The 14,307-nt window shown below is 44.5% G+C and overlaps 1 protein-coding gene across 3 annotated transcripts in view; it reads right to left on the reverse strand.

The window, feature by feature from the left end:
• Sp3 (Sp3 transcription factor) overlaps positions 1 to 11,182 on the reverse strand; it is a 47,344-nt gene extending 36,162 nt beyond the window's left edge. The window contains exons 1-4 of one of the 3 annotated variants that reach the window (XM_052722707.1): positions 11,055 to 11,182; positions 10,253 to 10,428; positions 9,606 to 9,746; positions 759 to 2,118 (exon numbers count right to left, since the gene is read on the reverse strand). In XM_052722707.1, the coding sequence (XP_052578667.1) occupies positions 759 to 2,118; positions 9,606 to 9,746; positions 10,253 to 10,428; positions 11,055 to 11,061 (1,684 nt within the window). In that variant the 5' untranslated portion in view covers positions 11,062 to 11,182. Of the gene's footprint in view, positions 1 to 758; positions 2,119 to 9,605; positions 9,747 to 10,252; positions 10,429 to 10,748; positions 10,847 to 11,054 lie in introns of those variants that run through there. The other 2 variants (XM_052722708.1, XM_052722709.1) reach the window with 2 other exon arrangements.
• Positions 11,183 to 14,307: the final 3,125 nt, after the last annotated feature.

Below are 14,307 nucleotides of genomic sequence, written 5' to 3' on the forward strand. Positions count from 1 at the left end.
TACTTATCAACAGTTATTTCTAACTCAGCCAAATTTCATGTCCACTATCACAAAAACCAGAGTGTTAGGTCTGGCCAGTATCTACTTAGTTTCCTAGTCTAACATGCCCACTTTATACAATGAAGAAATTCCATTTGCCAGAGAAAAACAGCCAGAATCACCTATCTAGTGGCCAAGACAGTTACGTACTCTTAACTTCCAGCATCATGTTTTGTTATGCCGACCTAACATTCCACCCAAATACCACTTATGCAGTGTTTAACCCAGCCAGGCACGGTAGCACACATCTTCAATCCCAGCACTGGGGAGACAGGAGGCAGATCTCTCTGAGTTCAAAGCCAGCTTGGTCTACATAGCAAGTTCCAGGCCAGCCTTGGGCTACACTATCTCGTCCCCCCCACCCCGCCCCGCTGCCCCAAAAAAAGAAGTCAAACTCATCCCACACCAAGAACAATGAAGATACTCTCCTGCTCCACCCCACCCCAAAAAAACCTATGATGCCTGATAATACCAATCAAATGCCAAAACAAACATGTACCTGTTGTAGGGAAAAAAAATGTTACAATAGAAAATCTTTCACTTCAAATATTATAAAGTTTCAAAAAGAACAATTTGGAAAATACTATGATGCCTCCTTACATATAAATGCAAGGATGTAGCTAGCACCTTTAATGAATGCCAGATGCTGATAAACAGCTAAAGCAAAGTTGTCCTGTTTATTATCATTGCACTTTTTAAGACATATCATTGGGACTCACCTGCAGGACTGTCAGCATTCTCTCCTGGATGGAGCTGTATACCAGTAGAATCTATAGAATTTACTGTAACTGTCTGTAGATTTGGCAACTGACCAGTGCTTAGACTAACTGGAGTTGAAGTCAACGCTCCACCTGCTGCAACTTGACCAAGTGTGAGTGTCTGAACAGGCGTCAAAGTTATTTGTTGGGCAGCGGTATTCTGTATTTGCAAATTCTGCAAGTTCTGGACCCCTTGTACTTGAAATGTTTGCCAGGTTATCTGTCCAGAAGGGGTCACTGTCTGTGCCTGAATTAAAAAGGTTCCAGGATTCAGTTGCAACTGAAGGTTTTGCAAAGCCTGTTGAGATATATTTTGACCACTGGCTTGCACACCATGGATTGTCTGTGGTGTAATACCTTGCACAATCTGGGCTTGACTGGTTGGCTGCTGAGAATCTTGAAGTTGTAGATGTTGTACAACAGGCTGTGCTGTAGAAACCTGAATATTCTGAGCCTGTGTCTCTTCAGAAACAGGCGACTGGATATAATTTCCCTGAAGATCTGAAGAATGGACTTGCCCACTAGAAGTAGTCAAGCTATTTGTGTTTTGTTGTAATATACCTGTACTATCTATCGTAACAGGCAACTGTGATGAAGAGGATGTTGGCACAAACAAATCTGTATCTGTATTAGTTTCATTAACATCAGGAGAAACCCGCTCACCAGTCCTTTCTGAATTGTCTGAACTATCCATAGCTTGTCCTGTGTTTATCAAATGTCCATCGGCATTAATGCCTGCAGTCATTGTCTGAGAACTTCCCGAGAGTCCCAAAGAATCTAGATCGACACTATTGATTGGAACAAAGGTAATATTTCCTGGCAGACCAAGAGGCACATTAGCAACTACTTGAGTTTGGCCAGGAAATGATGAACCACCAATTGCAACTCCCTGAACCTGGACTTGACCAGTTTGTGGTATGAGATTCTGGATATTAGCAGGAGGTGTTCCAGAGGCAAGTAAGGTCTGATTAGAGCCAGGAATGATCTGAATTTGACTGCTTTCTTGATTTATACCCCCATTATCTGAGGAGCCTGTGAAGCCAATCTGAACCTGCTGGGCATCTGTTGACTGAATCTGTGGTATTACTTGATACTGAACATTGGACACTGTACCATTTGATGAATCTGATCCTGGTGCAACTGAAAATATCTGTTGATTCTGCAAATTCTGGAGGGGAAGGACATACTGCCCACTTGAAGTAGCAGCCCCTGGAATCTGTACTAGATGACCAGCTTCATCTTTTATAGTTGTAGGAGTGGCTGACAAAACCTCCCATCGGTTTGGCGCTCCTCCTAACTGTGCAGAAGCCAAATCACCTGTCTGGATGAAGAAAACAGAAATGTTGTGATGTGTGATAGCTTAACTCAATTACCATAAATCCTCACCTAGTACAAATCCTACTATGTAAAAATGAAAACCATCTTAATAAAACAAGAGCTCAAATACAGAAGCAGTGCTATACATACCACAGTAATTTTCACTTCGAGCTGTAAGTTACTGTAACCATAGTACATCCTATTTAAATGGGGAAGTATCTTAATCAAAATATTCTAGATTATTTTACAACCACATTTTTTTTTTTAAGGTGGAGATGGGCAAGGTCTCACTATGTTGGCCAGACTTGTCTTGGAACTCATATATCCATGTGATTTTTCAGTCTCAACCAAAGCAGCTGAGTAACTGGGGGGGGGGGGGGGGGGGAGGATATATATAAATATTTAAATATATATAGCCTAGCAACACAAATTGATCTGTTAATCACTGATCTATAATCTTTAAACTGTACAAAACAGGGATGTAGGCAAGATTATGAACAGGACAGAGTTCAAAAAGTATTCAACCCACTAAAAATAATTAAATATGCCAGGTAATGGTGACACACACCTTTAATCCTGGCATGCGGGAGGAAGAGGCAAGTGGATCTCTGCGTTCAAGACCAGCCTGATCTACAGATAAGAGTTTCAGGACACTCAGGAGGCTGAAGCAGATAACTGCCTCAAGTTTAAGACCAGCCTGGGCACTGGATGGTGGTAGCGCACACCTTCAATCCCAGCACTCGGGAGGTAGAGGCAGGAAAACCTCTGTGAGTTCGAGGCACCTGGTCTACAAAGTGAGTTCCAGCACAACCAGGGCTGTTACACAGAGAAACTGTGACTTGGGGGTGGGGGGAAGACCCACCTTGGTGCTATTGAAGCAAGCCTGGGCTATATAGCAAGATTTTTAAAAGAAAAACAAGCAAACAAAAACTGACATCAAGTACCATTGAGGGAAGGAGTAGATATACACAAGCATCATGGTGTTTGTTACCAAGCTATCTGAATTAGAAGAGTAAATCTGTGTATTACTGCTATGTCACAAATCTAAAAACAGCTACAATTTAATGATGTATAAATCACCAAACTATATATACAAATATAAATATGTACATACATAGATGTGCGCGTGTGTGTGTGTGTGTGTGTGTGTGTGTGTGTGTGTGTGTTTTAGTTAACTACTGGGGGGTACAGGGGAGATGAAACCTTACAAAACACACACACACACACACACACACACACACACACACACACACACACACACGTAGCAGCTGGGTAATGTTAAGGCTCCTACCTATGTTCCCAGCACAGGGGAAGCGGAGATGGAGGGTCATCTGGGATCCAAGGCCAGACTAAGCTATGAGTAAAGCCTCGTCTCAAACAAACAAAAACAACACTTAATGAGGAAAATTGTCCTGCGACTACACAGCAGAAGTCAAGTCTGCAAAGTTTTACTACTAGCTAAATGCTGGAGAACAAAGAATGTGGCTGTGCCTATTACTCTAAAATTGCAATAGAATATGAAGCATATATGTTTTACATTCTATAACAGCAAAGAATCATCCCCATGGTTTACAGATTCAACATTTAGAATGCCAATGTATGCAAGCAATACAAAAAATCCTACATGACAAGGTCAAAGGATAGATTTTTTTTTTTTTAAGGGAAAAAAATAGCAGTATCTGACATTTGGGCTTTTCTTTTATGTTCCAGGTACCATAGTTACATACTCTTAAAGCAATCCTGTGGTACTGTTATTAACAGCTATACTTCACAGGTAAGAAATATGAGAGATAAGTTATCAAAGAGCAGAGTATTTAATACTAAGGGTAAGTGCCTACCTCTAGACCCCAAGCTCCTCTCAAATACTATTATACTTGCCCCTCACTAAATGACCAGGAGTAAAGTCTACTAAGTGTACTAAGACCAGTCATAAAGACACTGGAAAAAAGACCCTTTTATAACTTACTTACCATCAAAATAAAGCCATTATTACCTCACTAATTCTAGATCGATTTGTGATTTTCAATAACTCTATGTCACTAAACTATGAAAATATACAAATGTAGCTCACCCAGCATGTCGAAGTAAATATATGACTGAGCATCAAGGAATCTTTACATGATCCAAAACAGCATATCCATTTCTTATGAAAGTACTATTTGAGGAGAAGTCAGCCTAGTTTATAACTTACACTAACTTTCACAGTAACTTTTTTAGAACACTACTTGTTTTAACTTTTTTATAGTCACCAGTTCTCTTTGAGAATATAGTGAGACACTAAGAAATCCAATACTCAATTTTTATGTTTGAAAAGTATATTTCAAAGAATGAACTACAGTTCATCTTTGATTTAATGCAAACATTTGAGCATATTTGTGAAAATATGTACAAGCAAAACAATAAAATTTTTGTCCACAAATGGTCAACTCTATTCAAACAAACATAGATACACATGCTAGTATAATGTAAAAAGTGGAATATACTAGCCACATAATCAAAACACAATGTGGGAACACAGAAGTTGGGGGTGGGGGAGTGGGGTGGGGAGGGGACTGTCCACACTAAAGATAATTAAGTCATTAAAACATAAAATTTCACTTTGGTCAGTTAGAGGTATTAATAAGAGTATAGTGACAATAAACTCCACAAGACAAAAAGAAACCTTAACGTTCAAGAGATGGTCCAAAAAAGGCTTATATTCACGGCCAAAGCAATGGGGAACACAACTAGACACTTCTATCAAGACTTGTAAATGGCTTTGTAGATCCTGCTAAAGTGTTTGGACTTTCTCCTGTAGATAGTAACTAAGAACTAGAAAAGGGTTATAAGCAAGTGATTGGTGCAATCACATCTGTATTTTATAGAGATTAACTAAAGGCCCAGTGAAGGAGTCTGAAATAAATGCAGAAGAAAATAAAGGTGAAGAAACTGGACCCACTATAAATCTTCAGGCCTGAATTAAATTACACTTAAAACTAATCCTCAATGTTTGTATCAAGGATCAGGCACTGAAGTCACTTTTGGTTCAATTTTGATTTGGAACTGAATCTATAACCATAAATAATCTTTCCTAACATTACAAAACACTGTTTTATTTTAAGTCTTTAGACATTTTAAGAAAACTGAAATTTCTTTAGTCTATTTTATATTAAAATCTGCACAAAAATAAATAAAATCCATTCATCATCTTGTTATTGTTCAACTGAGAATCAACTGTCAAACTTTTGGCTTCACAAATATTCTTGAATTTTATAGCGGAATATAGTACTTTATACTATCATAAGCTTGTTTTCCAAAACTGGTATTTTTGTCCATTTGCTTTTAAAAATAAAATGACAAATGTATGACATACAGATTGGTAAATAATTTTTACAAGAGTAACAAAATCGATAATTAACTGAGTGAACAGCTTTCTAGTCAACAAGTTCCCTGAAAATAAACACAGCTCCTCACGTATCAAGTCCTCAGAGCTAAGTAAACTACCGTATCAACTTCCCACAGTATCCGCAGTTAACTTAAGGGAGAGACTCTGCTCGTCTAACATCAAATGATAGATTAAAACTTCGGTGAATAATCCTAAAGTAAAAAGCATGTTTAAGAAGAAAAAAAGTATTTAAGGCTAGGTACCGTGGCTTATACCTATAAACCAAACACTTGGCAGGAAAATCTCAAGTTTGAGGCCTACCTGGGCTATATATATAAAGACTGTCTGAAAAAAAGGAAAACAAACTATATATATATGTGCATGCACGTGCGCGAGCACAAAGCATTATGCAATTCCAAGTTATTAATTATTAAATGAACTATGATATCAGACTTAAAAACATCCATTAGATACCTGGAACAAAGTAAGATCAATATATACTTTCTGAATAAATGTATTAGTTTCAAATCACTCAAGAAAATTATAGAAAGTATATATAGAATGAAAGAAATCATCAGTAAAACTGACTTTGAGATATTAGTGCCTAAGAAACTATAAACCAATTTTAAACCCATATATGTAATTCCACAACAAGCAAGTTCTAGATAGCTCAGAAACTACAAAGCCTGAAGTCTGAAGCCCTTTCCTTCACACAAGGTCCATCAACATACCAATGAAGAAGATCAAGTACACTAAATAGAAATGGAAAAGTGATAATTAGAAAGTCAGCTAACACAAAAGACACTGAGTGGAAACACAGGGAAGCAGTAATACAACAATGCAGTGAAGAGCTTGGGTGGGTGTGGGGTTAGGTGTCAGATAACCCTCTGTAAGTTTCTGAATGAAATTAAGTCAGAATTTTCTCAGTCACTCTAATATTCTAACTAGAAAATGAACAAAGAAAACATCATCTAATATCAAAGCAGGCACTGTAAAAAGTGTGTGTTTCCACACATAACAAGGTGAAAAGGACCATAACCTCCAGAAGCACTGGGTGGTTGTGGCACTCACTCCCAGTGATGGTGCTCCAGCAATTCCCAACAAGGGCATTCTGCAAAGCAACTGGGCGTAGAAACGACAGGGTGAAGAGTGAAGGAAAAGGAAAACCAGGATCTGTCTTCTTAGATCGTACCAGTGGAAAAGGAAAAGGAACTCTCAATGCACTGTGGAAGGACGATTGACTTCTCAGACCCATAAATGGCTTTATAAAAGCCAGAAGGAAAGCGGTAACTGAAAACCAGAACAAGTGTGAAACTAAGGTGGAGTAAAACACAACATTCTTGGGCAGATACAAGTAAAATTTCAATTAGAACTCAGACTTCAGTGACACTGTAGGGTCTTCCCCACCCCACTTGTGGGGTGGGAGAAAAGGAAGGCAAGGCTTTGCAAACACTAGGCAACAAGTGTCCCTAAGCTAAATCCTAGCCCTTCATGGCAAAATAGCCTTCTCTCGAGTTAGTATTCACCTTTTAAATGTGCCAGTATTTACCTGCAAAAATAATGAGCACTAAATTTATAACTTAAACCAGTGATTTTCATAAAATTTGTTTGTATAGCTTATTTCACTAAAGTACAAATGCAATACTCAAGTTCATGCATGTAACTTGGACAAGTTAGTTAACCTATGCAGAGATCACATGTTTCCTAAAGGAAGATTGCTTTACCATCTTTGGAAGTCCATGTCACAAGACATTAGAGGTGGAGCTACTGTGACTGACTTTAGCCTTTCACAAACACCCTTGGCCAGGATCCTGTTTAAAACAAGTCTTTAGTGAACACTGGCTTTTCAGGTACTTCTCATCTTGAAATATCAAGCTAAGCTGGCATTAAGTTGAACATCTGCACTTGACTTTAGACACAACATTGGTTAGATATCTTGGATTAGAATCTAGATAAGAAAATGGACATTAATGGGAAAACTGGCAAAACTCAAATGAAATCTGCAGCTGCCTCATTTCACAGATCTGACAAATGTGCCATAATAAGGGAAGCACTGGGGAAAGCTGGGTGAAGGGTTTAAGTTAACTAGGATTTGGTATTTCCAGTTTTGTTATAAACCTAAAAATATTTCACAACTTTTTAACACAACTTTCAAGACACTACAGTCCTCCAGTGATCTCCAGTAATCTGAGATTACTTAAGATATATTTATCTCAGGATAGTTTTAAATGTTGAAAATATCCCAATGAATTCATTTGAATTAGTTTATTTTCTGAAATGTTCCGAAAAAATTCTGAATCACTTTTAAACTGGAAATTAACTTTGGTTTTCCATTAATGTTTAGACAAAAACACACAGACAGCTCATGTTTTTCACCTCATTCAACTTTCAGTTCAGTTAATTTCAACTTTGCTCAAAGTGAGAAATTGAAAGAACTCTGAGATTTATCAAATACCAAACACACACACACCAAAGAAATGCCAAGTTTGGGGATCCTCTAGCCAAACTGCATTTTCATATTGTAACTGTTAATGAGCTCAGATTGTTCATGTCATCTGGCAGGAAGTGTGTACCTGGTAATGAATGATCTGAGAGGTCAGAGAAGCATGGAAGCATCACACACACATTGATGGAGTCAGTATACTAATCCTGAATGAGACTAAAGTATGTTTTTATCCCTAACCTTGTCACCATACCCCTCCCCCACCTGTAAGGGCATTTCTAAACTTTGGTAGAGTTACAAGATAAATCTTGCTGTATTTAAAATATTAAAGTTTGTTTTTCAATTTTACTTCTAAAGTAGCTTACTAAAATAACTAATAAATTTATTCTGGCGTTTTGGGACTGGGGGAATATAACTTATTTTAAAAGTTTACTAATCCACCTATATTTATTTAAAAATAACTTCTGAAACAGCTTTTTACATTTTAATCTGCTTAAAAAAACACGACATTAAGAAATTTAAGAAATAAATTATCTATTTACTAATGATATAGTGTCACAATTAACTGAATGCCTAAACATACTTCCTATGAAATAGCAAACTTTCTAACAGTGACAATTCAAACTGCCATTACATAAATCGATTCCTATAACCCACTTCTAAAAGATTAGTCTTGGGAAGTGTTTGAACTACCTTAATAGGTGAACACATTTTTTCACAGTAGGCTAAAAGAGCAGCAATGTGAGATCCACACAAATGTAAAGTTCACATTGACTACAGCACCTAATTGTATACCGAGTCTTCACATAAGACTTCCAGCTCCAAGTCTCCATGCCCTAGGCATTCTAAAACTTCCAAAAAGACTCCCAACACATCCTTATCAGACTAGTCATAAAATTAAATTTTCCAAATTCAACTCTAAGTATGGCGTGCACTAACATGCATGCAAACAAAACGACTTTCATCTACTTTTTGTCCGAAGACCTATATTCTAGCCAATTTCACAGGCTGAAGTATTACTATCTAACTTCTAACTTTCCATCGCCTCTAACTGTTTCACTTAACCCTACTCAGGAAAAACTAGTGCTAAGTTATAGCAGTCTGAAAGAGCCAACAACTGTGAATGGGCAGGTTAAAAAAAAACTGCAATAAAGGTGTTCGTTCCTGCGTATAAAAGAACAAGCTCTTTAAATGATCTATGGCCTACATTAACCAAGATCTGGGAACTTCAGCAAAACAGCCCACGATTCAAAAACTCCCCAAATGAGAGCCACTGCCTCTCTCTGTAGGTGATACTATCATCGATGGCCGACAGGCTGTGCCTGCAAATGCAGTGCTGGGAGCGAACGAGTTTAAGCCCTGAGCCGAATTACTCCAACATCCATTTTGGAGTCCTGTGCCCACCCCCCACCTCCTCCCTCTCAGACTTCATTTTGTGAAGAATTTTGCGCGCGATGCCTCAGTGACAATCCCCGGAGAGCGCGGGCCGGCCTGGACTCCCAGCCGGGAAGCGAGCGGGCCGGAAAGCGCGGCGCGGCCGGACAGCCCGCGCGTGGCGGCCGCGCGGCGGCGGGAGGCCTGCGGGCGGGCGGGCGGACGGACGGACGGACGGACGGGCACGCCGCAGGCCCGGGATGGCGGGCGCGGGGCCTCGGCGGGGGCGGGCCGCGCGCGCGGGACTTACCGCTCCGGCGGCGGCGGCGGCGGCGGGGGCCCCGGCGGCGGCGGCGGCGGAGGCCGCCTCCTCGTCGTCGTCGCCCGGCGATGGCGGCCCTATCTTGCTGCAGGTAGCGGCCAGCAGAGCGAGCGGTGACGGCTGAGTGTCCTACCCGCGATGGGCGGGTTCAGAGAGGGAGACAGGGAGGGGGTGGCGGTTAGGGCCGGGCCCGCTCGCACAGGAAGTGCGGCTCGTTCCGCGCCGCGCCGCGCCGGCCGGGCCCGCGCTCTCCTCCTCCTCCTCCTCCTCCTCCTCCTCCGGGTCGACGGCGCCTCTCCCCCCCTCCCCCCCGCGCTCGCCCCGCTCGGCGGCCCGCGGCGGACGGCTGCGCGCCGGGCCTCCCCTCCGCCCGGATCCCACCCGGCGGGGCGCGCACACTTGCACACTTACACACGCACCAAAAAAAAAAAAAAAAAGGCGGCGGGCGGGCAGGCGGGCAAGCGGGCGGGGGCGCGCGGGCGGGGTCGGAGCGTTGGCGCCTCGGGCGGGCAGCTCCCGGGGCGGGGGAGGGGCGGGCGGGCGGGCGCGCGCGGGAGGGAGGGAGGGAGGGAAGGAGGGCGAGGGGAGGAGAAAGCGGCGCGCGGGGAGCCGGGCCGCGCTCAGCCGCTCCTCACCTGGGCCGCTGCCGCCGCGCCGTTTCCGTGCTGCTGCTGCTGCTGCTGCTGCTGCTGCTGCTGCTGCTGCTGCTGCTGCTGCAGATACTCTCCATGGCCGCCGCCGCCGCCGCCGCCGCCGCCGCTGTCCACGTCCAAGGCAGCCATTTCCTCTTGTTTCACGGGCTTTTCGGGAGCTGCAGGCACAGCGCGGGGGGGAGGGTGGGGCGGGGAGGAGGAAGGCGGGTGCGGGGAGGGAGGGGGCCCGCGGGCCGCGGCCACATTAGCGCCAGCCGGCCCCGGCCCCTTCGCCTCCTCCCCGCCCCCCCGGGCGGCCGCGGCGGCGGCGGCGGCGGCGCGCTCCCTCCCTCCTCCCCTCCTGCTGCCCCCGCCCGCCGCGGCTGTAACCCTCCTCCTCCTCCTCGTTCCCTCCTCCTCCTCCCCGCGCTGCCCCTGCCCCCTCTCCTCTCCTCTCCTCTCCTCCCCTTTCCCTTCGCGGCGCTCGCTCCTCTCGCACCGTCAGTCACTCACACACGCCCGCCCGCACACGGGGGGATGCGCTCCCGGCGGACCGGGCCGCCCGCCCCGAGCCCCGGCGGGCGCTCGGCGCGGCTGGAGGGCTGGACGCTGGCGGGCGGGCGGGCGGGCGGGCGGGCGGGGAGGGGAGGGAGGCGGAGGGGGGGGGGGAGTGCGGCTTTCTGCCTCCACAGACACTCGCTCGCACACTCGGGGCCGGGAGCCGGCGGTGGCGGGCCCCGGGCTGGCTGTGGGCGGCAGCGGCGGAGGCAGCGAGGGTTGCTCTCTCTCTCTCGGCTTTACGTACCGGTCATAGTGTGTTTAGGACACCTCAGGCGGGGCTCCCCGCCGCCTTACACATGGTGAGAAGCGAAGGCGGCGGCGGCGGGAGAGGATGCGGGAAGCGGCGGCGGACACGGCCGGAGCGGTCCGGGGATTTTTTTTTTCCTATTTTGATTGACTGTGCGGGAAACACAAAAGGTGGAGCCTCCAGCCCAAAAGGGGGGAAGAGGGTGACAGCCCGCCCGGAAGTTCCGCCCCTCTTCCCGGCGCTCATTTGCCGCCGCGCTCTCCGTCCGCCGTGCTCATTGGTCCGGGCGCCCGTCCGTCGCTCGGCCAGGCAGCGGGCTTCCTGTTTGCCCCCGGGTGGAAGGGGAGAGACAATGAGCGGCCGTGGCGCTGTAGGTTCCTGAGAACGGCCCCGGCTCGCGCGTTTACCCCGCTGTGCCTGCCTCGTTCCTCGGCTGCCGCTGCCCGGCCCGAGGCACAAGCCTCTTCTACTCGTCGGCCCTGGGAGCAGGCCTCGCCAAGCTGTCGGGGAGCCGAGCTGGGGAGGAAGTCCGTCCCCGGTGGCTCGGGCTCCGCTCGACGTTTCCTCCATCCTGGCAGCCGCCTGAGCTGGAGCTCCCCAGGGCCTGGGCTCTCTCTCGGAGCTGCCTCTTGCCAGCGCTGCCAGGAGGCCATCGCCGCTCAGCCCCAAGGCTGCTGCTGCGGTCGCTGCTGCTGCTGAGCAAACCGGACCCGCCCCATGAGCCCTGGGGGAGGGAGCTGGTATTGGGGGAGGCACCCCCTCCGAGGCTGGAGGAGGACTTTTTCCACACACGTTCAATCCACAGTCGGATCCATCGCCTTCCCATCCCCCCTTTAACCTCTGGTTTCCAACCATCTTTTATGGACCCTAGAGGCAGGCACTTAATAGCAAAGAGGTATCTCAAGTCGCTTCATAAGGGAAAAGAGTTTTCATTCTGGGCAGTGGTACCAAAACAAGCTTAGCTATATTTTACTTAATGAAGCACAGTCAGCTTTTTAAAATTATTTTGCTGGACACACATAGTCCCTGCTTCTAAATCCTCCTGAAAAAGCAAGTCAACAATTGCCAACATTTGTTAAAATAGTAAATCTCCCTGAAGTACCCTCCCCCTTGGGAGCATTTAGGTACACTTTTTCACTGAGTGATTTAGGTTACCACTCCTTCCTTTGACATCCTTAATGCCTTGCTGTTATTCAGGAGAATGTTCAGGTTCTCTGTGTTCTGCCAATAAGAGACATAACTGCCTATTACCTTTAGATACATTTGCTAAAAGGTTAAATTCAAGAAACACTGTCCACAATACTTCTTTTACTAGAAATCTGACTCAAGCAAGAATCTATGTTCCAATTATTGTAGTTATTATATTTTGTATAATGTGAAGTCAAAACATTTAAACTAATTTTATGTGCACTAACTTGAAAGAATCTTGTTTTATTTGAAAAAAAAAGAAAAAACTCAGTTCCAGAAGACATACTTGTTATCTATGCTCGTAGAATAGGAAACCTGTGCTTATTGTGCAAAAGATTACCAAAGACTTGTCCTTACAGCACACATGCGCAGGCATGCAAAAACGAATTTGAAATTCTAAGTCCAAGAATAGGGTTCATTTCTTTTAACAGTAGTTTCCTGTATTCCTATATTTCACTAGAAATACTGCTTTTAACTTGAATAGTATAAATGGTACACTTTTACACCTAGTTTTTTTAAAGAAAATTTGTCAAGATGGTCTGATTGGGGGGGATAGAAAAAGAGGGATGGATGAATGAGCAAGATAGAGGTGACACCCAAGTAGAGTTCAAGAGGGTGTCACAGAATTATCACTGTGTCCCTATCTGGATAGCTCTAAAAAGAGTATTTCAGACATTTTCTGGTATTTTTAATGCTGACAATGACACACTCTGTTGTGTTATGAATGAACAATCTTTAGATCACAAGGAAGATAACCCAAGCTAGCCATTTTCATGCATAGCTCTTAAAGAATGCACATTAGCAAAAGCATCACTATGGTAAGATTCAGTAAACTTCTCCAACCACATATAGTTACTATTATAGACTTGTCTTTTTTTTGGGGGGGGGGGGGAGTTCGAGACAAGGTTTATCTGTATAGCCCTGGCTGTCCTGGAACTCACTCTGTAGACCAGGCTGACCTCGAACTCAGAGATCCAGCCTGCTTCTGCCTCCCAAGTGCTGGGATTAAAGGTGTGCACCACCAACACCCCACTATTATAGACCATGGTCTCTTGAAAGAATACTTTTTTCTTAACTAGTGTAGACATATTCAAACCATATGCAAAACATGATGGCTATATTTATATAATACATTTAGTGACTAATGTAATTCACAATGGAGTAATATGTTTTGGTATAGTCATTAAATGAAATTTTAAAAGTATAAATATGAATAAATCTCAAAACAGTAGTAAGATCTGTTTTCCCATCCTCATGCCTTGGCCCAGTTTCTTGTCATGTTTTCTCTCAAGATTTTCATGAGCTATTCCTGGCCAAGAAACAAAACCAGATCACCCTATTCCTCAGTAGACTGGGACAAAAATCGGTAATAACATTAGCTACAACTCCAAGGAAACCAAGCTGGAACTATAAGGTACCTCACTGAACAGCTTGAACATTTCTATGGATTCGTGGTCAGCAATTAGTCTTACCATATCTAGCTGAAAATGTCCGTGCTGTCTGGACAGTTGGGCATGTTTAACCAGCTCTGGTTTTTCTTTTCTTTTTTTTTTTTTTTGTTTTTTTTTTGTTTATCTACACCAATGAGTTGGTTCAGAATATGTAGAACTTTGAACTGTTTTAGAAACAGTGAACAAAAGCCAGTCAGTGGTGGCGCATGCCTTTAATCCCAGCACTCGGGAGGCAGAGCCAGGTGAATCTCTGTGAGTTCTAGGCCAGCCTGGGCTACAGAGTGAGTTCCAGGAAGGGCGCAAAGCTACACAGAGAAACCCTGTCTCGAAAACAGTGAACGAAAAGCTAGTTACAGAAGGATATGTTTTAAAACATACCAAGTTGTGACTATACATGGATATAAATAATACCATAATGGTTGGTTTTAATTGTCACGTTGACACAGTCTGGAATCACCTGAGAAGAGAGTCTCAATGAGGGATTGTCTAGATCAGCTCGGCCTGTGTCTGTATGGGGCTGTCTTCATTAAGTTAGTTGATGTGGGAAGGCAGCCCTCTGTGGGTGGCACCATTCCCTAGGTCTGAGTCCCGGACTGTATGAGAGTGGAGAC

This window comes from Peromyscus californicus, unplaced genomic scaffold, assembly GCF_007827085.1.
Source record: "Peromyscus californicus insignis strain IS unplaced genomic scaffold, ASM782708v3 Scaffold_7__1_contigs__length_154581171, whole genome shotgun sequence".
NCBI lineage: Eukaryota > Metazoa > Chordata > Mammalia > Rodentia > Cricetidae > Peromyscus > Peromyscus californicus.